At 40.7% G+C, this 24,399-nt stretch overlaps 2 protein-coding genes across 2 annotated transcripts; both read left to right on the top strand.

Annotated features, from left to right (window-relative positions):
* Positions 1-1,375: 1,375 nt before the first annotated feature.
* sfxn5b (sideroflexin 5b) lies at positions 1,376-10,705 on the top strand. Its single transcript, XM_030106277.1, has 14 exons — positions 1,376-1,611; positions 5,366-5,434; positions 6,101-6,178; positions 6,268-6,294; positions 6,379-6,433; positions 6,529-6,554; positions 6,705-6,758; positions 6,946-7,002; positions 7,276-7,341; positions 7,598-7,688; positions 8,296-8,411; positions 8,635-8,720; positions 10,201-10,318; positions 10,556-10,705. Exons 1-14 carry the CDS (start codon positions 1,555-1,557, stop codon positions 10,631-10,633), a joined length of 978 nt encoding a protein of 325 aa, XP_029962137.1. The 5' UTR covers positions 1,376-1,554; the 3' UTR covers positions 10,634-10,705.
* Positions 10,706-14,407: 3,702 nt separating this feature from the next.
* smyd5 (SMYD family member 5) lies at positions 14,408-22,056 on the top strand. Its single transcript, XM_030115690.1, has 13 exons — positions 14,408-14,533; positions 16,150-16,258; positions 16,585-16,724; positions 17,282-17,403; positions 17,934-18,003; positions 18,708-18,812; positions 19,026-19,088; positions 19,911-19,981; positions 20,065-20,171; positions 20,397-20,453; positions 20,557-20,651; positions 21,140-21,210; positions 21,762-22,056. Exons 1-13 carry the CDS (start codon positions 14,441-14,443, stop codon positions 21,910-21,912), a joined length of 1,254 nt encoding a protein of 417 aa, XP_029971550.1. The 5' UTR covers positions 14,408-14,440; the 3' UTR covers positions 21,913-22,056.
* Positions 22,057-24,399: the final 2,343 nt, after the last annotated feature.

The following is a 24,399-nucleotide window of genomic DNA, read 5'->3' as shown; positions in this document are numbered from 1 at the left end:
TGATCAAGCTTCATTGGGTTAAAAAAAAAAAACGTCCTGGATGTTGTAAATTATGCTGCAGTGATTAAAAGTGTCCGCTAGGAGGCGCGCTTGACTTTACTGTTTTGCATGAATACCTGCTTTTAACTTTTCTCATCTCTCAAAATTTGAATTTTGCCTTCTAAATTTATTCATGAAGTTCAAAAAAATATATATTTAAACTTCTAAAGTGGAGGCAACTTTTACAATCTGACCCCACAGTGTGTACTCTTTAATCAGAACCGGAATCAAGAAGCGTTCTCCACAGTTGGAACAATCCCAGATTGAATCTTTGTGGAGTTTGCATGTTGTCCCTGCGCAGGGTTTTCTCCATGCTGTGAGGTGAACTGGTCACATGGTGTCAAATACAAACGTCTGTCATTCTGTATTTGTTCCGTGATGGACTGGTGGCTTCACCATGACCTTGGGTAAAGCGGTATGGAAGATGAATGGATGAAGCAATAAAAGCTATATTTAACATTATACCAAAGGGTTAAATTATAATTTTCATTTTTTTATCTAAACATGTAAAGGTATGATATTCATTTAATCAGCCTATGAAACAATATATTGTGTTTAAATTACATGGAAATGTGAAAATAAAAAAATAATAGTAGCAAGTAAAGTAATTCAAGATTATGTTGTTTTCATGACAGATTTCATTTCCCAGTTTATTTCACCTTGTTGGAAACAAGAAAGCTTTTTTTTGCTCGATGTCTTCAAAGACGTTCTGTAATCTGTGCACATGATAATACATTTTACAGGCTCAATATGACAATACTTAATGGAAAATCGACCAGAATCGACCAAAGACAGAAAGTGATCACAAAGCGACCGACAGCTGGGAAGCTGTGACCACGAAAGTAAGAAAAAAATCCACACTTTTAATCTTGTCTCCACAAATATACAGTGCATTTAGTCACTCTATAAACATCCTTTGACTATGAAGCCTTATATAACACCGGATATACATTCGACATGGCACATTTATTTTTTATTTTCAGTCATTTTTCACACTGTTGCAAGCAAGAAAACAACATTTGTCATTATTTTTCTCAGTGTTTTGAGTATTAATGGCAGAGTTGTTTGGTGCTGTTGCTGTTGCGCCTCCAGCCTGCGGCCGCAGCACAGCAGCGGTAATGGAAGTGTCCCGCTGACTGATGCTCCAGCGTCCGGCTGCAGGTTCCTGATGGAGCCTCCTCCGTCTGACATGTCCCGCTCCCTCCTGCAGGACACACCTCCGCACGGGGGGGTGGGGGGGGAGATTTATTGGGTCAATCTGATGTGACATCTCAACTGTGATCTCCCGCGGGGCATCAATCCGAGCGGTTACGCAATCGCCTTTCACACGTATCGATCGTTCGGGGACGTGTGGTCACGCGCTCCAACTTTGCCAGCGTTCACTCCGAGCAGAGAACTACGAGTCCCGGCAGACGTAGCGGCGCCTTGCTCCACTAGTTACACACTGAATGTAGTTCGCCGCACTTGGAAATCCCTTCATGATTCACTTCATTAATAAATAAATAGTTGGGTGTCATGGCGGAATCTGCGGCGTGTCCTGTTTTCCAGCTCGGGAGACCCCGGTACGACCAGGTAAGTGCTCCTGATCGTGCGGCGATTGTGTTTTTGCAGGTTGGAAAACAGCCCCATCCTCCTCCTCCTCCTCCTCCACCACCTCCACCTCCTCCCCTCCTCCGCCGCCCTGCAGCCGGATGCTGATACTTTGTGGGCAAAGTTGCCTTTGATGTGCGGATCTCGGTCTTTTGTTCCCCCGCGATGCATCAAACTCTCTGCTCGGACCGAACTTCTCCGTGCGATCGGAGCGTCTGGGACTTGGATCGCTGTTTTGTTTGCCTCGTCTGGTTTGGTTTTCTGACAGATTCCACCGCCCGCATGCTGCCGCCGCTGCTGCTGCTCCCTCAAAGATTATATCACAGTTGGGATCTGCAGCTGAGACATCTTTACGCATCAAGTTAAAGCAGCCAGCGTTTGTTTCAGTCGGTGCGCCATCAGGAACGCTCCTTCCTAAATAATCACACTTTAATACCTTAAAGTTTTTATTGATTTATTTATTTTTGTTTCTCCTGGTCGGTGTTTTCCTGCACACTGACTGCTCCCCTCCCAGTGATCGACATTAATTCGCTCCCATTACTCAATTTTCCGTCCAGGAATGAATTTGCTGTGGTCAGCCTTGGGAGAGGATGCGACCTTCACGTCCACTCTGATGGCACATTAACCGAAGAACGACACGCTGGTTACACTTCACTGGGTCCTGTCTGTGCACAGTTCATTCAGAACAGGAATTATTTACCGAGAGGCTGAGAAAAGTGCAAGTTGTCACTGTGTTACCGAACTTCTTCATCTGCAGTCATCAGACGTGCAATGGTTAAAAAAGATGCATAAAAAACTCTAAAAAACACAGAATGTGTTTAAAAAAATGTTAAATCAATCAAATATTACGAATACTACAAATACATGAATAGATAATCATATTTGAGCGCCTCTGAGGACATCCAAGGTTACTGTACATAATGAAATACAAATATATATGTAAAAAACAATCTACCATCTATGCTTATTGTTATAGGTTATTTAATTTGAATATTTTTGCTGCTGCATAATTCGAACACATGGTGGCGGTAGTTGGGAACAGGTTGTATTCTATCAGAGGGCATAGGTCACAGAAATGTAATGACAATTTCCTAGTGCTCCAGTGTCCACTTTTTGTTATTGTTGAATCGGACAGACCAGCAGACAACTAGGAAAAGATATAACTTTCAAGAGGACAACCTAATATGTTCAAAAATAAACCATCAACTAAACTGGACTGGACTAGAAGTTCTGTTTTTGGGTGAGCGTCGCGTCGGTTCACTCGTATTCCGCCTGCTCAGTAAAGACAGTAACTGGACAATGGAAAACGAGAAAATTGTCATTTCACACAGTAAGATTAGTTAAAAAAAAGTACAAAATTGCTCTGATGAGATGCAAACCAAAACCAAAAAGCACAATTTGTCACAGTGCAACAGAAACGGTGGGTGAAAGGGGATGCAAAATTGCTCCAATGGAGATTTGAAAGGAACGCATGAAAGGATGAAGAGTGGAATGCAAAACAATGGCTGGTGGATGAAAAAGTGCAAAAAAAAAAAAAAAACAAAAAACAAAAAGGGAAGCAAAGATCAAGCACAAAAATATCAAGGTCAAGATTAAAATAAAAGGGCACGGGATGCAGATAAGTTCAAAATAATCTATTTTTGCAAAAATTAGAAGGACAGGTACAGGCCATGCAACATTGTCTGAACACATCAGGAGTATGAAAGATGCACTGGATGCATGGCTGCCTCATTGATACTTAAATCAAGAGTAAGGTTGGAAAATTGCCAGAGGATACCAATGAGTTGATATTGATCCACAATTAGGACAATTCTTCATATAAATCAAAACAAAGTAAAAAAAAAAAAAAATGCTACACTAAATCTTCTACAGAAGGATGCAAATCAATGTGAAGACAACAAAAGGTACAAACGGATGCAAAATTGTTATTGAGGCACAAAACAGGCAGAAAAAACATATTTTTTTCATTTAAAGGTTTAGTGGCTTTTAGCACGTCTGTTGCAACTATTACTTTATGTTTAGCTCAAGAACTCAATTCAAGACACATAATGCTTCACGCAGAATGACCTTCCTGGCCTGGTGAGACAGGTTTTTTGGGTTTTTTTTTTTTTTCCTTTCTAATGATAAATCTGATCATTCTGACTCCACAGTTCCCCCTGTGCTACCTGCAGTTCATGCTGGGCTGATAATATTGCTGTGATATGTTTGGTTTTATGCGTCAAAGCATTTAAAACGAGGCCAGTCCTTGAATCAGCATAAATCTTGCTTGGGCTTTGTGTGTGTGTGTTTGTGTGTGTGTGTGTGTGTGTGTGTGTGTGTGTGTGCGCCTTCTGCCGCGCTCCAGCTCTGCTAGCCTTGTTGTGTACTCTCTGGGGAGCTGAGGCTCATGCATAATTAAAGCGGGCTCCTCACATGGATCCCGCTCTCTATCCCACTCTCACCAAACGGCACTGCAGCACATACGGCCTGTCAGAGGAGGAGACGGCGCGATGACGGAGCAGAGGTGCAAGGAAGACGCCTCGTCCACCGTCTTCCTGGAAAATGTCTGTTTGCTTCCAGTCATTTCAATTCGATGTCAGTGAGATAATTAAAGTGGAGACTTGTCGGTTCCACTGTCTTTCCGCTGCGTGTTCTGCCTCTCATAACTGATAGATGTCTCCCAGGGAATCTGATTGAAGCCGCTATGTTTTCGCCCATCTGCGTTGCCAAAGAGACTCTTGGCATGAAGGACTGTTGGGTCTTTTGAGACCGTTGGCTCTCTCGCTGAGCTGCTGGCATGCTGATGAAGACAGAGAAGGGGGCTGAAAAACAGGGTGCTGACTAGTGGCTCCAAGCCCCATGTAGGAGAAAGGCTTGATGAATGTGAGCCCACTCAGTTCAGTGGTGCAGTTTTTCAAACTATCTCAAAATGCATGTTTTTTTTTTTTTTTAATATGTGAATTGTAGGAAAAAAGGGACCAAAGTAATGTTTAACCAGGAGGAAATCTAGAATCAGCCATGAGTCTAAACAGACGACTGATTTGCTTGACCCTGAGAGCTGAAGGAATTTGTTCCATTGAGTTCAGGACCAAATTTATCAAACAGTTTGCCTTTAAATGGTCAACTGGTTATAAAGCCTATAAAGAGAATGGTGTTTTTCATAGTGTGTCTTGAAGGTCTCCTGATGGAAAATAACTGTTTTCACATTTGCTTAGTATAATGAGGCTTAATAAAATAGAAAAAAAAATATGTGAAAGGAAGTGTTTTCTATGATAAAGGACTGGGTTTGTTTTCTGTTTCCATCTTAGAGAAGGAAGAGAAAGAACAGGAAAAAGGAGGATGAAGAATTGACCAATTATTTTACTGTAATTACTGATAAATGCAGTGGATCTAAACATCTAAACCTGTGTGTGTTTGTGTGCATGTGTGTGTGTGTGTGTGTGTGTGTGTGTGTGTGTGTGTGTGTGTGTGTGTGTGAGATCTTTTTTTTCAGTTTTCCTAATGTGCAGTAAGCGATCGCTCACAATCAGTCCAACCAGGGAGACTGATTTGAGTCACACGTGAATTAAGGGTGAAATGAATGAATGATCATCCAACCTGCAGTGTTCTGGTTTAAAATCAGCTTTGTGTTTTTTGTTTTTTTTTTGAGCATGAGGATGAACAAAGTGAAATGTGAACATTTACAGAGTGAATGATGGTCTTCCGCTGTTATTATACATTGACTTGCATCAGGAATGAACTTCGCTCTGTTTTCCAGGGTTCGTTTCTTGGTCGTCTGAGACACTTTGTAGACGTCATCGATCCCAGCACCCTGTTCGTGTCAGAGGTAAAACTCCCCACTAAACTGCAGCGACTTTAAAAGATCACATTAAAATGTACTTCAGTTAGCACCTAGTTAGTCAGTACTTAGTTTCCTACAGTCAGCTGTTGTGGCTTTAAATAACATCAGGCAGTTTGCTTCAATCGCTGCAAGTTTACTCAAATTTATGCAAATGAAGTAAAGGAAAGATAACAGGACTTTTAAAGATGACACATTAGGCTCTGAAAACTTAGGCGATGGTTCAAATGAGCAAAGAAAGGCTCATTTGGTTATTTGAAAATGTTATTGGCCAATAGAAAAGTTCTTTTCCAAAAACACACATATTATTGATCATAGGGTAACTGATTTCTATGGGATTTGTTATGTAAAAACTGAAAATGTTCAAGTATTTACACATTTTCACCTTCAAAATTGAAAACAAAATGTTATAATAGTTTCAGATACTGTACTGACAGGTTTTGTGACTTACATGCTAAAATTATTAAGAATTAAAACTCAAAATAATATTTCATCTTCTGTGCAGTATCTGAAATCTATATATTTGTACTGAATTTATGATAATTAATTTTCTAAGTTTAAGACATTTTGAATGAACTTCTGCAATAAAGTTGAAGAATTGTACATTTATTAACTGAATATTAAATGTTTAAAATGTTAATTTGCCGTTTGCAGCAACGTCTGAAGGATTCCATCAAGCTCCTTGACGACTACAAACATGGCTCCCTTCCACCTGGAGTGTCCGACTGCCAGGTGAGGCCGTGCACAGTGCAGCTGGTTCACGAATGCCACTTTTCCACTGCAGTAATGATGAATCCTATTTGTCGTTTCTCTCTGTTCAGCTGTGGGAAGCCCAGAAGATCAAGCAGGTAAGTGACGGATCATTCATGCGGCCCGGGTCAATGCTTCCACATGCAGCATGAGGAAGCTTTCATGCTCTCTGCACGCTGCAGGCCATCATTCATCCTGACACAGGAGAGAAGATCTTCATGCCTTTTCGAATGTCAGGTATGACTTCAGATGAAGATCTTTGCCGAATTTGGCCGGGTCGGTCCGCTCCTGCCACTGTTTTTTACTCTGAAACTCATGTGTTCACTGTGCAGGTTATGTGCCATTCGGAACGCCGATTGTAAGTCCCACATGACGCCATGTGTTTTAAGGTCACACATTTCACTGGACTTTACTCGACTGTTATCCATGTCATTGTTTGGGACAGATGAAATGAGCCTTTGAACTTATTTTGTCCCAAAATAAGCTCCTGTTCCCTGGTTTCATCTAGGTCATTGGCCTTCTCCTCCCAAACCAGACTGTGGTGTCTACCATTATCTGGCAGGTACTGTGAGGAAACATGCAAACCATCCACTCTTAACATCTGCTGATGCACAGAAACTGAGCTTCACCCCAACTATCTATCTATCTATCTATCTATCTATCTATCTATCTATCTATCTATCTATCTATCTATCTATCTATCTTTATGCTCACTCAATTAACTTTTATTCTTCCTTCATTTTCTTTAGTGGTTGAACCAGAGTCACAATGCTTGTGTGAACTATGCCAACCGCAATGCAACCAAGGTACAGAATACCGTCAATCACTTATTTGCATGTTATTTTTTAAGTTTATATATGGAATACTTGACTGTAAATCTTTGATTGATTTAGATTTGACCATTTACATTTTCTTAATCCCCACAACAGAGATGTTAAGGTTTATTTTCAGCTCAAACAACATGTGACATGAAAACAATAAATCCCAGCATGCAAAAATCAAAATAGATCACCATAAAGACTGTATTGCAGTAGCAGTGCATGGAGGTGTGATGCTGTGCTTCTTTTGGCCCCCTGAAGCCGACCCCAACATCCAAGTTTCTCCAAGGTTATGTGGGAGCCGTGACGAGCGCCGTGTCCATCGCAGTGAGTGCCTCTTCACTATGATCGCTGCAAATTATTTTTATTCAGATGCGTCAAAACACTGTTTCATAACTCGCAATTTAGCTGCTGAAAACGCTTCAGAGCAGCGTTTCCTTCACGAGAGGCAAATGTGTTGTAATTTTCAGCGTTTCAATGGAGTTTAAACTGATTTAAAGCATTTTCATGTGACATTTTGAATTACTTGGGGGTTTTTTGTGTGTGTGTGTGTGTGTGTGTTTTTTTAACTCTTTTCTTTCAGGTGGGACTGAATGTGCTGATTCAGAAAGCCAACAAGCTGAGCCCTGCCACCAGAATGATAATCCAGAGATTGGTCCCCTTCCCAGCTGTGGGTGGGTTTCTGAGGGACCCTGTGTTGGAGCGTGTGGCCCCCTGCTGGTTGGAGTCACGTTTATGTCAGGGTTTATCTGCAAAGGACACACTGTAAAATACAACATGTACTGTTTCTCCAAGATTGGTTTACTGTAATAACTCGAGAAAATGTTAGAATTTTATGGTATTTTACAGTTTTTTTCATGTTTCCTGAAGTTCCTACTGTCAGAACTATTTCCGATATCATACTAGTATTAATAGAAAAACATACATTTTGCACAGAAAACTGTTGTTAGTGATTACGTGAGGTGACCTACAGTAAGCATTGATGTGAGTTGGTGTCCTGTAAAGTACTAGTAAAGAATGAGAAACTGTTGCTGCCAGTAGTTTTCTGTTATTTAATGAGTATTTTAAAAACACTGGGAAAAAAATCTGTTATTTCAGAATTTGAATGGTTTCTTGATACTTATGTGATTGCTTTTTTCCTACGAAAAAATCGAAAAAAATCAACATTGACATTGATTGATAACTTTATTATTTGTTTTGCCATCTTTTCTTCAAATCCTAAAATGTGTAAAAAAAAAAAAAAAAAAAAAACTGTTTTTTTTCCCCCCTCTGCTGTTTCAGCGAGTGCAAATATCTGTAACGTGGGCCTGATGAGGCACAACGAGTTGTCTGAAGGCATCGACGTGCTGGACGGCAACGGAAATGTGGTGGGATCCTCAAAAATCGCTGCCAGACACGTGAGCCTGTCTTCTTCCTGCACGCTGGTGACTTGCTGTGACAGTTCCAGCTTTATGTAGTGATTCATGAATGTGATGGTGGCCGGTTGTGGGACATGTATCGTTTGCTGTGCGGGGACTGTCGCTCAGCTGAATTCATAAAGAGAGATTTTATTTCCAACTCATTGCAATGTTTGAAATGGAGCGTGTGCGCAATGTTTTTCCCCCCCTTTGTGGTCCCCAGGCCATCATGGAGACCGCCTTCACACGTGTGGTCCTCCCCATGCCCATCTTTGTCCTGCCCCCAATCATCATGTCCTACCTGGAGAGGTGGGATATTTTCCTTCTTGTAAAAACATTTCAGCTTTTTTTACAGACTTACTCAAAGAACTGGGTTACTTGTTGTAGAAAAGATGTTCAGTTTTCTTTCAGGAGTTCAGACCTAAAAAAAAGTTTTAATAACAGCTCATTGCATAAAACTCAGATCACTCAAATTGTTATTTATCTTAAATTTCCATAAAAAGTTAGTACAAACGTTAGGTCAGTTATATAAGTGCAGTAGCTACATGTGGTGAACATTTCTTTAGTGCATACGTGTATTCTGATGTATGGAAGACTTTCTTGTTGCATAACAGTAAGAATGAAAACCAGCAGTACAAAAAAAATCCCCTTTATCCTGCTTATATCCGAAAATCATTTGTTTTGTGAGGTTTTCTTATATTCATAAGCTATAAATTAAAAAGTTACAAACATTTTTGAGATTTAAATTCAGATGATTTTAAAAACAGACATATTTAAATATATAAGATACTGTAATTTTGATTTCCATGACTTGTAATGTTGATTTATAAAGAAAAAAATGATGCAAATACTTCAGTTTATGTCTAATTAATCACAAAATGGATGCACCTTTACCTGATCATAATCTTGTCATCCAAAGATCTGCTTTTTTCTCTAATTTCTAATTTCAGGGTCAGTTGTTCAGAAGTGAACGGCTGAGAGGAGTTAAATCAAAACTAACTTGCTTGTTTTTACAAAAAGTCATTGGTTAAAGTTTAACTTGATTCAGACAAATATAAATAAAGTTATGATTCAGTTTTTCAACATCAACATCTACAATCCACCTAGATATTGGATGATTGGTTGTAAATATGATGGATAAATGCTAGAATGCCAAAATGATTACCATCATTATATGATTGAAGATTACCTGGCTTTTCTTTTAGTTTTTTTTCTGTCATTTTTTATTTATCTGACAGCACAATCTAAAGTTATCTGGCTAAAACAGTCTTAAATTTAAAAGCTCCCATATTCTGTTGTTTCACTTATTGCATAACCTGCCTTCTAACCGTTCGTTCTCACCTCAGCTGCTGCTCTCTGTCTTTGTGCGGCTTCTGATCTGCCTGAGTCTGATCTAAAAATACTCAGCAAGTATCAGAGCGCACGCTGAGCCACAGTCAACATATGTTCTGCCCTAAAGTGCTTTCTTTATACTCGCTCATTTATTACCAGGTCAGAACAGAGAGAGAGAAAGCAAACTTATCTAATATGAATGATGAGCAATAACACGAAACCTGTGTTTTCATTCGGAATCAGAATATCTTCATCTCGCCCACTAATTTCACACAGACTGAGACGTTTTCCCACCCAGTAATTGTGTGAAAAAGCTCCTCCAAATCTGCACATAATGTTTGTTTTTTTTTTGCTTTCCTCCACGTCCAAAAATAACTCCTGTCTTTGCGGTAGTCATCGGGGATCGATCCACATCGCAGGCTCACATTTCCTCCCGTCTCTGTCTTGACTTGTGCAGGCTGCGATTTCTGCAGAGCCGGCGCCGACTGCTGCTGCCCATCCACAGCCTGGTGTGCCTGGTGACCTTCGGCCTCTCCCTGCCCGTGGCCATCAGCCTGTTCCCGCAGATGTCCCAGGTAGAAGAATATCTGCCGCTGCTAACCAGGCCAGATGGCTCGGGAAGCAGCTGCGGACACGTTCGAATTACATATACGCCGCTTGACATGCACATGTACGCTGGTCCCAGATGCCCCCCCTCCTCCACATCCAATCACAAACAGAAAGGATTTTCAAGACTAAAGACAAAGATCCAAAGCTTGAATCTAACCCGCTCTTGTTTTTTTTTATTTTTTTTTATTTATTTTCCTTCGCAGATCGAGGTGTCTCGCCTTGAGCCCGAGATCGCCATGGCAACAGATTGCAAGGTGGTGACCTACAACAAGGGTTTATGATGGATGGTGTGTAGTGGAGGAGCGGAGCGCACAGGAACAGGGCTGCATGGTGACGGGCTGTCAGGGAGGAGCGGTCTGCCTCCTCCTGTCGGCGGCTCTGATAACGAGCTCTGGTTACTAACCCAGCAACTCTTAACCGGTTTTCTACTCTTCTCTAGTTACCAGCCGCCACTGAGCCACTCAAACAGGCCATAGATTTTCTTTTCTTTTCATAGAAACAATGACTGTAAAATTACTTTTATGGTTTTAATACAAATATTTATTATATAAAGATAATTATATAAAGGTTTGACTAACTTAGTCCTGGTGGCTGATGTGCACTTGAACTTATTTTTAACATAGCACTTGTTTATAAAATCACTTTGAATTAGCAATACATCATGATTTAGTCCATGTAAACATAACACTGATGCATCATTACCTTTTAATGGGGTTGCTCAGTCATCTAGCACATATGGAGAAATGCAAGAATACGTTTTGAGTATGAATCCAGTTATGTCTCCTTTTCATCTCTGCTGCCTTTAAGAGAAAAATATCCATATCTTTCGTAACTGAAGGTTCCAGTATTTGTCATTTGGTCGTGTGCCTGCTGTGTAAGACTTTTTTTCAAGACACTCGTAATAGAAGATGGATAAACAGCAAAACAGCTTAGAAGAGTCTGTGGTACTGAAGGAGGCTTGAGAGCAAATAATAAGTTCACCATTCATTTTCTACAGCAGAACCTTGTCTGCAGTTTTTACATGTACAGAGAGCCACTTGTACCTCATCACTGAATTCCTGTGTTGCATTGATCTATCAGAAGAAATTTACCATCACAAAACCTGTTCAGTGATGCTCAGATGTTGCAGATGTCCTTGTTTCTGTTACAGGTTCCACTTTACGTAGTTCAGGAGCCACAAATAGCCTAATGTGACCGGTAAAATAACGCCATAACCTTTAAATTTAAAGTTTGAAGTTTCTCTTTGATGTGGTGCAGAGTATGCATGATGTCTATATTTCCATATAAAACCCAACAGTTGTGGAAAGTTACTACAGTCTCAATATAAAGCCAATTTTAATGAAACCTTCTGGTGCAAAATTCAGTGAAATGTCCAAAAATCTTCTCCTATATTTGTTGCATTATGCATGTTTTTGCAAACTCACCCTGACAGAGTGGCTTCCAGGTTAGTTTGGTAGCTTTGAGGAAGCTAGTTTTCATGGCAGCGTCACTGACATATCAGCTGGAGTCTCAGTTCTGTGCTGGTTTCTGCTGTTGCTAAATTCATTAAGAATTAATGTTTTTTGAATTCTGTTTTCACCATTTGTTTGGTAGTTGGGCCAGATTTGAGCTTCTTCTGGAACATTTTTGGCCCACATGCCTCACTGGTTGTGACAATGGATGGATTTCGGGCATTAAATTCCAACACACTGGTCAGCTGATCAGACATCAGAGTCATTTATTTTAACCAATGTTCCAAAATTCATAGCTGTGAAGAATTTTTTTTTTTTTATTTGACTCAATAAAATTGAAGATCACCTTTTGCACATATTAAGGCTAAAAAGATAAGAACGCATTTCTGCAATTTATCCTCAGTGTTCTTCAACAAGTGAAATATTGTAACTGAAGGATGAAAAGATCTGATCCTTTGAGGATTTCTTCATCCTGCTCGGTATGATGAAGTTTGTCACAAATGATCACATGACTCTGCAGCTCTTCCTCAGAAGCCTGATGTTTAACCCTCTCCAGGACCATTTACAGCTGAAAAACAGTCTTCATGCTGGACATAGTAAAAAGAAATGGGTGAGGATTTTACCAAACTATCTTGCAAGCTATTGGTTGATGTGCATGCTGGCAATTTTTATACTCCATATACTGTTTAGATCCCTTACATGTGAAGATGTTTCGTCCTTTTTTCCAGATGAATTCTCAGCTTATATTTAAACCCACCTAATGTGAAGTAAATAAATTCTAATGTGTCATTTACTTCTTTTTAACATATTACTCCTCTTCGGGTGTCAAACCACTACTGTATTTTTATGGATTACTCCTTTGGTACAATAGGTACGGTACATATACTGCAAATTTATTAATGTTTGCTTGTCAAACAGTGTGAAACAGCGATATTATTATACAAATATAATAAATGCTCTTTCATTATGTACTGTTTGTGTAATCATTGTTTCACTTGTTTAATGGTGGAAGAACACGGCTTACTTATTCTGCTATGGGGTGTTTTATATTTTTGAAATCACTTAATGACTTTTTTAAATAATAAATTAACATCAAGCATGAAGAAAATGCTTTTTTTAATCATTTTTTTAAAACTGTGCAAAATCTTCATAATGTACTTTGTTTTGAACAGTGATAGAGAGAAAATAACCACACCAAATACCACTGTGCTAAAATAGGAAAGGTTGCAGCTCATTAAAAAAGCATCATCCTACACAAAAAAGCTGTGAGTCATGCTTTTAGCAGAAAATGCTAAAAGGTGTGGAAAACATGGCAAACATTCTTTGAAACTAATTATTTATTTTTATTTATTTATTTAAGATTGGATCCCCATTAGTTGCCACCAGGGTGACAACTAGTCTTCCTGGGGTCCATGACTACTTAAACAATCCTGAAGTTTCATAGTACACAAGAATAAAATACAAAGATAGAGAACAGAATACACAGAATAAAACAATCATAAGAAGCAATGCATAAAGCGATTAATCAGTAGAATACAAGTAAATAAAAAGTTAAAGGAATGTATACACACAATTAAATTAGAATGAAACAAGACAATAATATAATTTAAACATAAAACCAACACTAAAAATGCACCAGCAATTAAATCAAGGTTTAAAAATTTTCACCACCATGGTTTTAAAACGTTTTATGTTGTTCTCTTTTTTTTACTGCTGAAGGTAAATTGTTTCACAGATTAGCTGCCCTGTAGGCTACATCACCGTTCTCTGCAGTGCACCTGTTTGAGCCTTAGCAAGACATATGTGTTCTGCCATATGGCGCCTGGTCAAATAGTTATGGCACTGATGAACATACATAATTTTCTCAAAAAGAAGCCTTGGCCTTAACGATCCATTTGAATTAAAAATTTTTTTTAAAGAGTTATAAATGAAGGGAATAGAGGCTTTATTTCTGAAACAAGTTTAATAACTCATGATAACCATGTATTTTCATGGGTAGCAGAACTATTAGCAGTATTAGTATTATCAACCTATATTTCCTATATCTACAATGCTTTTATGTCAGTCTACCATTTATATTGGTCAAATCATACATTTTTTGCCTTTGAAAAACAAATAATCTTTGTGGTGGCAAGGCAAGACAAGGGCAGTTAAATTAATTTATATAGCGCCATTCAAGCACAAAGCAATTTGCATGCTTTCCACGGAAATTAAAGAAATACATTAAGGCAAGGCAGTTAAGATTTCTAGTCTTAAGAGACTGAGATACATTAAAACTAAATGATTAAGAATGACATAAAAAAGTGGATAAATAAAGTAAAAGCTTCTTTTGGACGAAGGTAATAAAATATATAAAATATATTGTTTAATGGAAAGCATAATACGTGTCCCCAGTCCTCAGGTTTTCAGGAAGGAACACTAAAGGAAACAAGTTTATAAAATTCGCCTGAAATGACAGAATTGATCTTATTTTGACGCCTAAACGTTTGCTTCCATGTGGACTTCATTTCCCAGCAGCGTTGAGCAGCGAGCCTCTTGTTGGAGCTGCTGTTCCCTGTTTGTCCACCAGAGGGCGCTGCGGCTCCCTGCAGTCACACCGTAAGTGTCAGGGGTGAAAGGTGAAAGGTGGCTGCAGACATGGCGGCTCCCCTGGATGACATGTTTTCCCTCTGCGTGGACGCCGGTAAAGTCGCCGGCAGCGTGGAAGTGAGATTTATAGACAACGTGAAGGTGAGAAAGTTTAGGTTTGTGTCGGAGAGCGGCTTGGAGCGGGTTACGGGCTGAATGAGGGGGTTGTGCGGCGGCGCGGTGGCTGCTGGTCTCAGGTCTGCTCTCAGTAGCTCTCCCTGCTCCAGCTGCTGGGGCTCATTCATCTATCAAACCTCCAAGTTTAACGTCGATGTGGTTTATTAAGCTGCAAAGAATTTACAGACCTCTGCAAAAACAGTTTTTACGTGTAAATTTAACCTTAAAAAGGCCAGATTTCTGCGGAGAAATGTTGTTTATCTTGCCTCTTAAAGAAAACACGTGCAGGAAAGCTGCATTTAGCCTTTAAATCAACACACACAAAGTCCATTATCAGCTGGGAAGAATGACCAAAATAGAGCCCATGATCTGTTGGAATTACTGTTTGTAATAACCAAAGTACATGATGTACTATTAGCTCATTTCTTAACATTATAAAGGTAATAATAAATTCAGCACATTGTTAACATAAGATGGTGTTTCTTCCCAATCTCACATTAAAATATCTACTTACCTCAAATAGGTTTTAATATTATTAGTTGTTGGTTTTATGATAATTCTCCGCCTTTAATAAATCTTTTCAGCATAGTGGGGTTCACTGGACACCACCAGGGAACCAGAATCATCCTGCTGACAAAAACAAAACAAAAAACAAACAAACATCAGAGCAGAATTTAAACTGCAAACCAGTCTGGGGATATCTGTGATTTAACCCTCATAAATCAAACAGAACATTTCAGGTATCCTCAGTGCTGCTTTACAGGCACAGACCATGCCTGTTTTGTTATTATTGTCCTTCTGTGGTGATCAACCCTCCCCTCACTCACTGCACCTGATTCATGCTTTAATGTGAGAGTTTTTTTTGTTTTTTTTATAAAGTGAAATGCTTTAGTTAGTTTCTTTTGGGTGATGGGTCCAGTCTACCAATGTGAACCGTTTACAATATTTTTTTGACTTGTATTAAAGTAACATAATTTTGGAGGAATGTAGACAATATCATTAAAAAAAACTACATCAGGATATGTTCCTATGGGGAAAATATTGTGACAGAGCTCACAAAAGAAAGGTGGTTTGATAGGATGCAAGACCTTTTATTTTGGCATAGATTAAAGTATATCATAAAGCTAAAAAAAGACAAAACTTTCTATTGAAGGTTTATGAAGTGGGATGACTATGGCGGGTGATTCCTCCCAGAATAAGGCATTGAAAATATTCATATAGCTAATTAAGGAGTTTATGCACAGCTATTTATTTTGTTCATGAAGATAATTTATATAAAATTAAGTTTAATAAAAATATAAAGCCTAATACCTTTGAAATTGTATATTTAAAGTTAATTATATTGCTAAATAATAAATTATATATTATAATAATAGTACTACTCAATGGTGCACTATTAGTCTTTGATTGAAATCCAGTTAGAAATGTGTCCAATCAGCAAATTCAGTGTCAGAAATGGTGATTTGGGATTGTCTTGACCAGTACTCTTTTAAAGGTTTAATAGCTGCAGATGTGACGTCCTCATTCATTTGAAGCATCTTTTTCTCCAGGAGTGCTGCTGTGATTGTGCACTATGGTAACATTTGTTATTCATGTTTCAGGGTAAAGGTCTCTTCGCCAAAAGGAGCATCAAGAAAGGAGAAACTATTTTTGTTGAGCGACCTCTCGTCGCTGCCCAGTTCTTGTGGAATTTTTTGTATAAATATAAAGGTGAGCTGTGCTGAAGGAACGCTGTATCCTGAGGGCACTTTGCAAGTGGTAAAAGTGAGAAGTTCGTTCATTTTAATTCCACTCTTTTCTTCTTTTTGACAACAAGAGAATAAATCACAAAAAAATAAAATTAAACGTGTGAAATATTTTGTAGAGTGCGAGAAGAAAGACTGCAATTAGCCTTAAATGCATGTTTTATAAGTCAGGCCGATGTTGCATTAATCCTGACAGATGTCTCCAAATGCACTTGGTTATCACTGAACAATCTGAGCTCCTGGATTGACTCTGGAATCAGTGAGATCTGCGGCTATGCTTTCCTCTTACAGCCTGTGATTTCTGCCTACGAGCTCTGGAGACCGCAGAGGAGAATGCGAGGAGGCTTAGTGGCATCCCCGGCCTGAGCCTCCCTCATCCTGAGCTCTGCCGGGTTCGACCCGAGCTGCACCAGGCCTGCCCTCAGTGTCAGGTAAGTCTGTCAATCCCTGAGAGGAGCCCTGTTTGTTGTCGAAATAGATCTTGTTATTTCTTTTACTTATAAGCCCCCAACTGTCAGAAAAGCCCAGACTGACCGGGACAAGGTCTGAATTTAAAGCCAAAAGTGAGCAACGGGAGCTTCAGACAACACGGCTCGCAGATCAATATTTAACTCCTATAGCGCCAATCAATAAGTCAGTTTCTCTTTTTGTGTTCAGCAGAGAAAAGAGAACAGTTAGCCCCTCGTGGTTTGTTTGTTTGTTTGTTTATTGCTCATCTGCAAATGAATTACGCGTAATTTCACGGCTCTTTGGGTTCATTTTCTGAGTCACATTCTGGTTTAACACTGCAGTCTGGGAGTCATCAGACTGAAATCATCAGCTCAAAAGTAGATATTGTCCCAAAATGATTAACATCCATGAATATTTTGTGAAGGTTCTGGAGCAGTTGTTTCTTTTCTCTCAAATCTCCACAAAAACTGTTTGCATTCACCTAGACTGACAATTGAGACATTATTTTGTGCGAATCGGCCTCTCTCTCTCTCTGCAGGTGATGTACTGCAGCAGCGAGTGTCGGCAAGCGGCAGCGGATCAGTACCACAGGGCTCTGTGTTTGGGACCCTCTCAGGAAGATCCAGATCACCCCATCAACAAGCTCAAAGACGCCTGGAGGTGAGAAATCGCACTGTTCACATGCTGAATGAGAAGAAGATTCTGAACCTGTGACTTGGAACAGGACAAAGCAGGTCAGAGGACGGACGGATCAAACAAAAGAAGACATATTGAGGAGAAACCTGCAATAGATGGAGAGAAATATGGACGTAATGAAGGCTGAGTCCAGACGGACGGCTCTGTTTGTTTCTGAAGTAGAGCATAAATGGAGCTTTGAGACTCCGTTCGACTCCCAGACAAGTACATCAAATAAATGGGTTTGAAATCCAAGTAAAGCTCAGCTGCCAATTTTCACACATCAGGAGTGAAGATCACTCTGTAAAGTCTTAACGTCACTCCCGGCGCCGCGCTGCGGCTGATGTGAGACGACTTTAAGAAAGGTTTTGTTGCAGATGTGTGTTTTCACCCCAAAGCTCCATCAAGGCTTTCAGAGGTCATTCCAAACTGTGCGCCTGTAAATGTGACAGATGTTTAGTTTCTATTGTTAATTTGTCTTTATTTTGTTGACTTCAATGCGTCCTGTGTTCCAGGAGCATGCATTATCCTCCGGAGACCTCCAGCATCATGCTCATGGCTCGGATGGTGGCTGTGGTCAAACAGGCAAGTGCCTGCTGATTTTCATCTTTCATGGTCCAGGTTTACCGCAGCGAGGGAAGTAATCTCACCGCTGCGTTTTCGAATAGAATCAACAAATATCACAAACACAACGCAGTCACCTCACTGTAAAGGGGACAGAGCGCACGGCATGTAATCGAATGCGTCGCCGTACTTTATGGTGTTAAACGTAGCTTGAAATGAACTTTCTGTTCGATATGCTGGTAATTAAAAAAAAAGTTGCACGTTCAATTTTGATGTTTCCTGCTTGATGAGACGAGTGTTTGTCGCTTCCTGCCTGTGCTGCCATCAATCATGAGCTCGTGTGAACAGATGGAAAACCTTTAAGCCATTCTAATGTCTAGATATACAAAAGACATTCTAATGTTTAATAAGGTCACATCAGTTCATATATTCAGTTAAATTATAATAAAGTTTTATGAGATTCTCTTCGATACAGTAGATCAAACCATATTCTGCTTACACACTACAGTCTGAGTTTTTTAAAGTCTTTGCTTTAGGATGAAGTTTGTTTGAAACTTTCTCTCAAATAATGTTGTAATTAAGAGTAATTTCCTCCACATCTCTTCTCTGTTTTGTTGAAATAGATTATTGTCGGTGAAATATTCAGGAAGTGTGAGGAAGCGGTGCAGCGTCGTCCTCACACTGCCGTGTGTGTTTCTGTTGTTGTTGTTGTTTCTGCTCTGCAGGCCAAAGATAAAGCGCACTGGCAGAAGCTCTTCTCTCACTTCTGCAGCCGCACTGCCAACGAGGAGGAGGAGATCGCCCATAAGCTCCTGGGAGAGCAGTTCAGAGTGAGTTACCTTCATGTTATTTCTGCTCCAGAGGTGAAACGCGGCCGAGGTGCGGGACGCACAAGGTTCAAAGACAACATCACACTCTTCTTCACAGCTCAGTGAGCAAGTCGGTGAGGGAGTTTCAATCCCCTCTGCGGCCACTTGTGCTTGTGATGTATGTTTTCTCTTACGTAAAGTGGTTTATTTATTTATTTGTCCCGATGCTTTCAGGGGCAGTTGGCGTTGTTACACAGCCTTTTCACAGCAGCACTTTATGACGACCATCTCAGTCGGGTGAGTGAATCTCCAAACGCCGCTCCGACACGATCTCAGGAAGACTCGGCTTATTACAGTGTCTCAGAGGTGAACTTTGGGCCAATGTTTGCCTATTTTTTTTTTTTTTTTGGCCTTCTCTGCCTTTTAAATGTTGCTTTACCTATTAAATCACTTTTTTGAATCACTTCAGTTTTCACTGTGGTGATGATAATGATGATAAGTCATTATTACATTTCAGCAACTACAAAATAAAGAATTATTCCTCTCTCAACATCCCAAAGCCTTATTGATGTGTTCTGTTTACTCAGACTTGATATTTTAAGTCATCTGGAAATGAATCAGACGGTTTGGTTTGAATCACTTTCATTATGTAATAATGCTCACAAACAGCTATAGATCCCAACATCACTAAATGAAGTTAAAAACGTTATAAAATGTTTCGTTAGATTATTTCTTATCAGCATGCATTAATCATTTTTCTCACAAATGAAGAAAATGCTTGTATTTGTTATCCTCCTTAAATTATTTGCATATTTAAACTTTTTCCTGGGGGCTACTAAGTGTTGCAATTTACATAAATTCCAAATACTGTCTGTACAAAGATCACCCTGGTAAAGCATTAATCATCTCCGCTTGAAGGAGAACGTGAAAAAAATACTTGAAGCATTTCTCTGAACTGACCCGTCACGCGGCTCACTAAGATATGAGTAACTGTGTAGTGAAATGTAGTTATTTATCAAACTTCCAGCTCTGCTGTGATCTACAAATAATTTGCAGGAATTCTCTTTACTTCACACGCTGTTCGAATCGATTGTAAATGAAAGTGTTCCCGTCTTGCAGTGGTTTGTTCCTGAAGGTTTCCGCTCCCTCTTCGCTCTGGTTGGGACCAACGGTCAAGGCATCGGCACCAGGTTCGACCCCTCCGCTGCCTTCCGGCCGTCGTCTCAGATACTTGTTGAGTTTGGCTCACTTCTTTGTGTTTCTGTCCCCTCAGCTCTCTGAGTCAGTGGGTTCACGCCTGCGATGCACTGGAGCTTCCCGCCCACCAGAGGGAGCATTTGGACTCCTTTATCGACCAGCTGTACAAGGACATAGAAAAAGGTCACTGTTTTATCTCAGTCTTGCAGGGATTTTCTTTTTTTTTTTGGTGTAAATTATTTTGGTGTCCTCTGAGCAGACTTGCGCCGGCCGTGTTGTTTGGAGTTGAACGCTCGTTACTTTCTGGGTTGCAAGTTTCACTCGTGACCGTGCGCCGATTATGTAACCTGCCTGCTGATCCAAACAAAGGTCAGAAATGTGCATCGCTGATTGTCTCTCCCTTTGCAGAGACGGGAGACTTCCTCAACTGTGAGGGATCCGGACTCTTCCTGCTCCAGAGCTCCTGTAAGTCCCGGCGCTGCTTCAAGTCCAAGGTGCAGCAGAAGCGGCCTTCTGTTGACCCCTGATGGTTGATCTATGACCCCCACCCTCCATCCCCCTCCTGCAGGTAACCACAGCTGTATACCCAACGCAGAGGCTTCATTCCCCGACAACAATTTCCTGCTTCACCTCGGCGCCCTCAGCGACATCGCCCCGGGAGAGGTCAGCCGACGCGTCAGGGTCCGGGGTGATAAATTCTGGTCCGGGACAGACAGAGGGGAAGTGGGGGTGGGGGGTTGGTTGGGACCAGACGTCCCTCTCTCCCCGGTCTTCTTCTGCTCTCTTGTCGGGCGGCATTAGGAGGCCGGGACGTTCAGGATTGGAGTGGGTTTGTCAAGCTGTCAGAAAGATTGAGAAGCCCTGCATCCGCACGGCGCGGTAATGTCAGAGCAGCCGCGCAGAGCAAATCTCCCAATGCCGGCAAACACAAGAAAAGGCTTTGTGCGGCATTTTACTAGAGAAAAAAAAAAAAAGACAACAACAAAAAAAAAAAAAACGGAGGGACTGAACAACTCCCTCCATAATTGAACAAAGGCGTGTGGCCGATAACACAAGATTTCTGATGGGAATCTCAGAAAAATAAACTAAAACCGTTGAAGTTCACGTTGTGTCGCTTCAAGTGTGTGTGTGTGTTTTCTCCCCATTTTCAGGAGATCTGCATCAGTTATCTGGACTGCTGTCAGCGGGACCGGAGCCGACACAGCAGACACAAAATCCTGAGGTAAACATCTGTAATCCCTCGGATAACTCTCGCGGACGAGGGGGCCATATTGTTATGAAATCCACCCGGATCAATAAAAGAAGCCCTCCAGGCAATAATAGGCGGTCATGAAGCGGACAGGCTTCAGGCTCCGGCGGCCGCTCCTGTGCTCACATTCCTCATTGATTAAAATGATGTCAATTTCTCTGCGAATTTCAGCACCGTTACTCCTGGAGGAGGGAGAGGAGGAGGAGGAGGAGGAGGGGAGGGGTGAGGGGAAGTTTGTTTAACAAGTCTCTGAGCTGCACAAAGTTTTCAGAGCATCCGTTTGCTAATTGACAGTAGTCGGGCTCCACAAGGCGCCGTTTGAAGTGTCGCAGTCCCCCGTATCACACCCGCCAACCCGGAGCATTAATTGTACCACAAGTATTAATTACACCGTTAAACGGGCAGTTGCTCAAGTGTGCCTCAGTCGCTGGGAAGCCGCGGCGTTTCCTTAACAGGAGAACGCTCCTAATGAATTCAGCTCATTAGCGGCGCAACAATGTGACTTTTTGTTGCGCTTTTCCCAGGGAGAACTACCTGTTCGTGTGCTCCTGTCCAAAGTGTGCCTCCCAGACGGACGAGCTGGATGTGACATCTGAGGAGGAAGAGGAAGAAGAAGGCGAAGCAGAAGGTGAAACGGAGGGGGACGAGCTGGAGGATGAGATGACAGATGTCTGATGAAAGACCCGGCCATATTGTTCCCATTCCCGCCACTGCGCTAAGCGACCACGGCGCTCAGAAGAATGAAAAAAGAAAAGAAAAAAAAAAACCCCAGCCCGAACCTTCATCCACATTTCAGCAGAACGAGTCCAAATGTGTGAAGCGACGACATATTAGCAACGCACTTCACTTCTTCTCTCCTCTGAATCATCCACACGAGGCTGATGAGTCACTTGTTAAGGCAGTTCTGTTGTTGCTCTGCTTCTGCACTCTGGGGTTTGAAATAAAACACAGACAATGATCCGGTCCCGGATTTTCTGGGAATTTGGAGCAAAGGACAACGTTGGCTTCTTTTTGGAATGATCAATGGCAAAATGGCAAATGCACATCTCAGAGGCAAAGTATGGTTTCTGTTTAAACTCATTACACCTGAAACACCTAGAAATGTATTTCCAGACTTTGGCCTAATCTGACAGCCGCAGCCTCCAGTAGCTCCTGGTTCTGCACAGACGTGTTTACTAGTCGTATCAGATTTTCTAACCATTTACATCAATCCTGTCACAGCTGTCAGTATTGGGCAGGCGTGCGTCTCGTAATCAGAACTCCTGGACCGTTTGTGATATCTAGAATTGTCAGAACTACCGGACAGATAAATAGTTTTGCATCCTGAAGTCATTAGGAGACGTCAGCCCAGCGTCATTCAGTCACATGATTGACTCCTCAGCCCAGTTTAAAAAGAACGTAAAGGGGGTTCAGATCCAACATTTTTCACCTTTAATTTCAGAGAAAGGTCCATTGGCTAAGACAGCAGCCAGAAGAAAGTCCAAACTACAAAATGTGTAACAAAAAAAAACTACCTCAATAAAACACTAAGAGAAAATCACTTCTATACTTCTAGAAAAAACATTCCTCCTTCAGCGTTTTCCCAATTTTTTACCCATAAATACACTATTGGATTGGAATTGTTTTTTCTACTTGAATTGTTGCAAATATCACACGAAGAGAATGGCAGTATACAGTTAGTTATTTTTGTACGTTTGTCTACATCAGGCTTGTCAAACTCCCGAGTTTGACTCCGACTCCAAGTTGCGAGGCCTCAACAGCCCGAGTGGGCCGGGTGGGTAAAATAGTTCCGGATCAACTTAGCATTTTAAACTAAATATTCACAGATCCAAACGATTACTGACAAAAAATAACTACAATTTTGACATAAAACTAATTTTTCTTTGAAACCTTTTGGTGCAGAATACATTGAAATGTCCAAAACATTTTCAAACTGACAGCATGACTCTCAGACTGGTTTGATGGCAGTGCGGTAGCGCCACAGATATCTCAGCGCCGGGCTTGGTGGTGTTTGCTACTCCTCAGAAATTTATGAAAAAAATCTGTTTTCTTTGGAATTTTGCCATTTGGTGGGCTGGATTGAAGCTTCTCGTGGGCCTGTTTTGGCCCACATGCCTTATGTTTGACTCCCCTGATCTAAACTATGGTAGCCAGGTTTAATTTAGCCTTAAAATATTAAGATATTACAAGTTCTATTATAGACTTAGCTGGCTTCCTGCTCCAGCCGTGACGTGAAGGGAACCTGCTCCTCCGTAACGCACTGGAAGAGCGAGCCTGACAGATTTAGATATGAATTAATTTAAAGCATCAAGGTTTCATGTGCACACATATTTTTTTTCCTGCTCTCTGCCCACATAACAATAGCAGAAGTGTTGGCAAAGCTTGCTCCTTAATTTTTTTTTCCCCCTGGAGAAACCATCAGGGGATTTTAAACGTGTCTTAAACCATCTGTTTGAGTTGAGGACGAATTTGCGCTTTATTCAGGATTATTCTCACCTAAAACCCCTTCTAAGATGTGTTAGTCTCTCCGGTGAGCTTGTTAAGTGTTTCGCTTGTCTGTGAATCAATACCTGTAGTTTTTATAACATCCGGTCTGTTTAAAGGAAATTTCACAGCTATATAGGGTTGAAAAACATCTCTTCATGTCTGGTTTACTTGACCGTGACCTTGTACTATCAAACGCTTTAAGTACAAATGTGGCGGTAAACAGCAAGCATGAAATACAAGAATAATCACATCTTTTTTTTTTCCCAGCTGCACTAGATACAAAACAAAATTAGCATTTAGTTGCGGCTGACAGCTCGATAATAAAATGAGGGATTTAACTTAACATTTCATTTGGAATAATGTTGCATTTAAAGCAGAATCTGGTCCAATAACTCACTGTAGAAATCACATTTGTGTGGTCTAAGTGTCGAAGTGATAGCTGGCAATTTAGATTCATATTTTTAAGCACATCTATTACTGTTGTGCTGCTGCAGTCAATCATAATGGTAAAACCAAAACAAAGCTGAGCTTAAATTACAGGAATCGGATTATTTTAACGTTTTGCAGCTTAGGCTGGAAGATTCACTATAAGATTGGGGGGGGAGTAATAGTGCCAAAAAAAATAAGCGCTGATTGCTCGCTGCACCTCAAGTGTTGAATAGAAAGTCTGCTTAG

The sequence above is a fragment of the Salarias fasciatus genome, chromosome 2 (genome assembly GCF_902148845.1).
Source record: "Salarias fasciatus chromosome 2, fSalaFa1.1, whole genome shotgun sequence".
NCBI lineage: Eukaryota > Metazoa > Chordata > Actinopteri > Blenniiformes > Blenniidae > Salarias > Salarias fasciatus.
The sequence above is the reverse complement of the archived record's forward strand: the minus strand, read 5'-3'. Positions and strand labels throughout refer to the sequence as shown.

What these genes read in the sequence shown, in the direction of transcription:
- sfxn5b (XM_030106277.1), top strand. Translation starts at nt 1,555, where the DNA reads ATGGCGGAATCTGCGGCGTGTCCTGTTTTCCAGCTCGGGAGACCCCGG. An exon ending in GGAGACCCCGGTACGACCAG is followed by an intron (nt 1,612 to 5,365) that starts GTAAGTGCTCCT and finishes TCTGTTTTCCAG; the next exon opens with GGTTCGTTTCTTGGTCGTCT. An exon ending in TGTTCCCGCAGATGTCCCAG is followed by an intron (nt 10,319 to 10,555) that starts GTAGAAGAATAT and finishes TTTCCTTCGCAG; the next exon opens with ATCGAGGTGTCTCGCCTTGA.
- smyd5 (XM_030115690.1), top strand. Translation starts at nt 14,441, where the DNA reads ATGGCGGCTCCCCTGGATGACATGTTTTCCCTCTGCGTGGACGCCGGT. An exon ending in CTTCCTGCTCCAGAGCTCCT is followed by an intron (nt 20,454 to 20,556) that starts GTAAGTCCCGGC and finishes CCCCTCCTGCAG; the next exon opens with GTAACCACAGCTGTATACCC. An exon ending in AGCAGACACAAAATCCTGAG is followed by an intron (nt 21,211 to 21,761) that starts GTAAACATCTGT and finishes CGCTTTTCCCAG; the next exon opens with GGAGAACTACCTGTTCGTGT.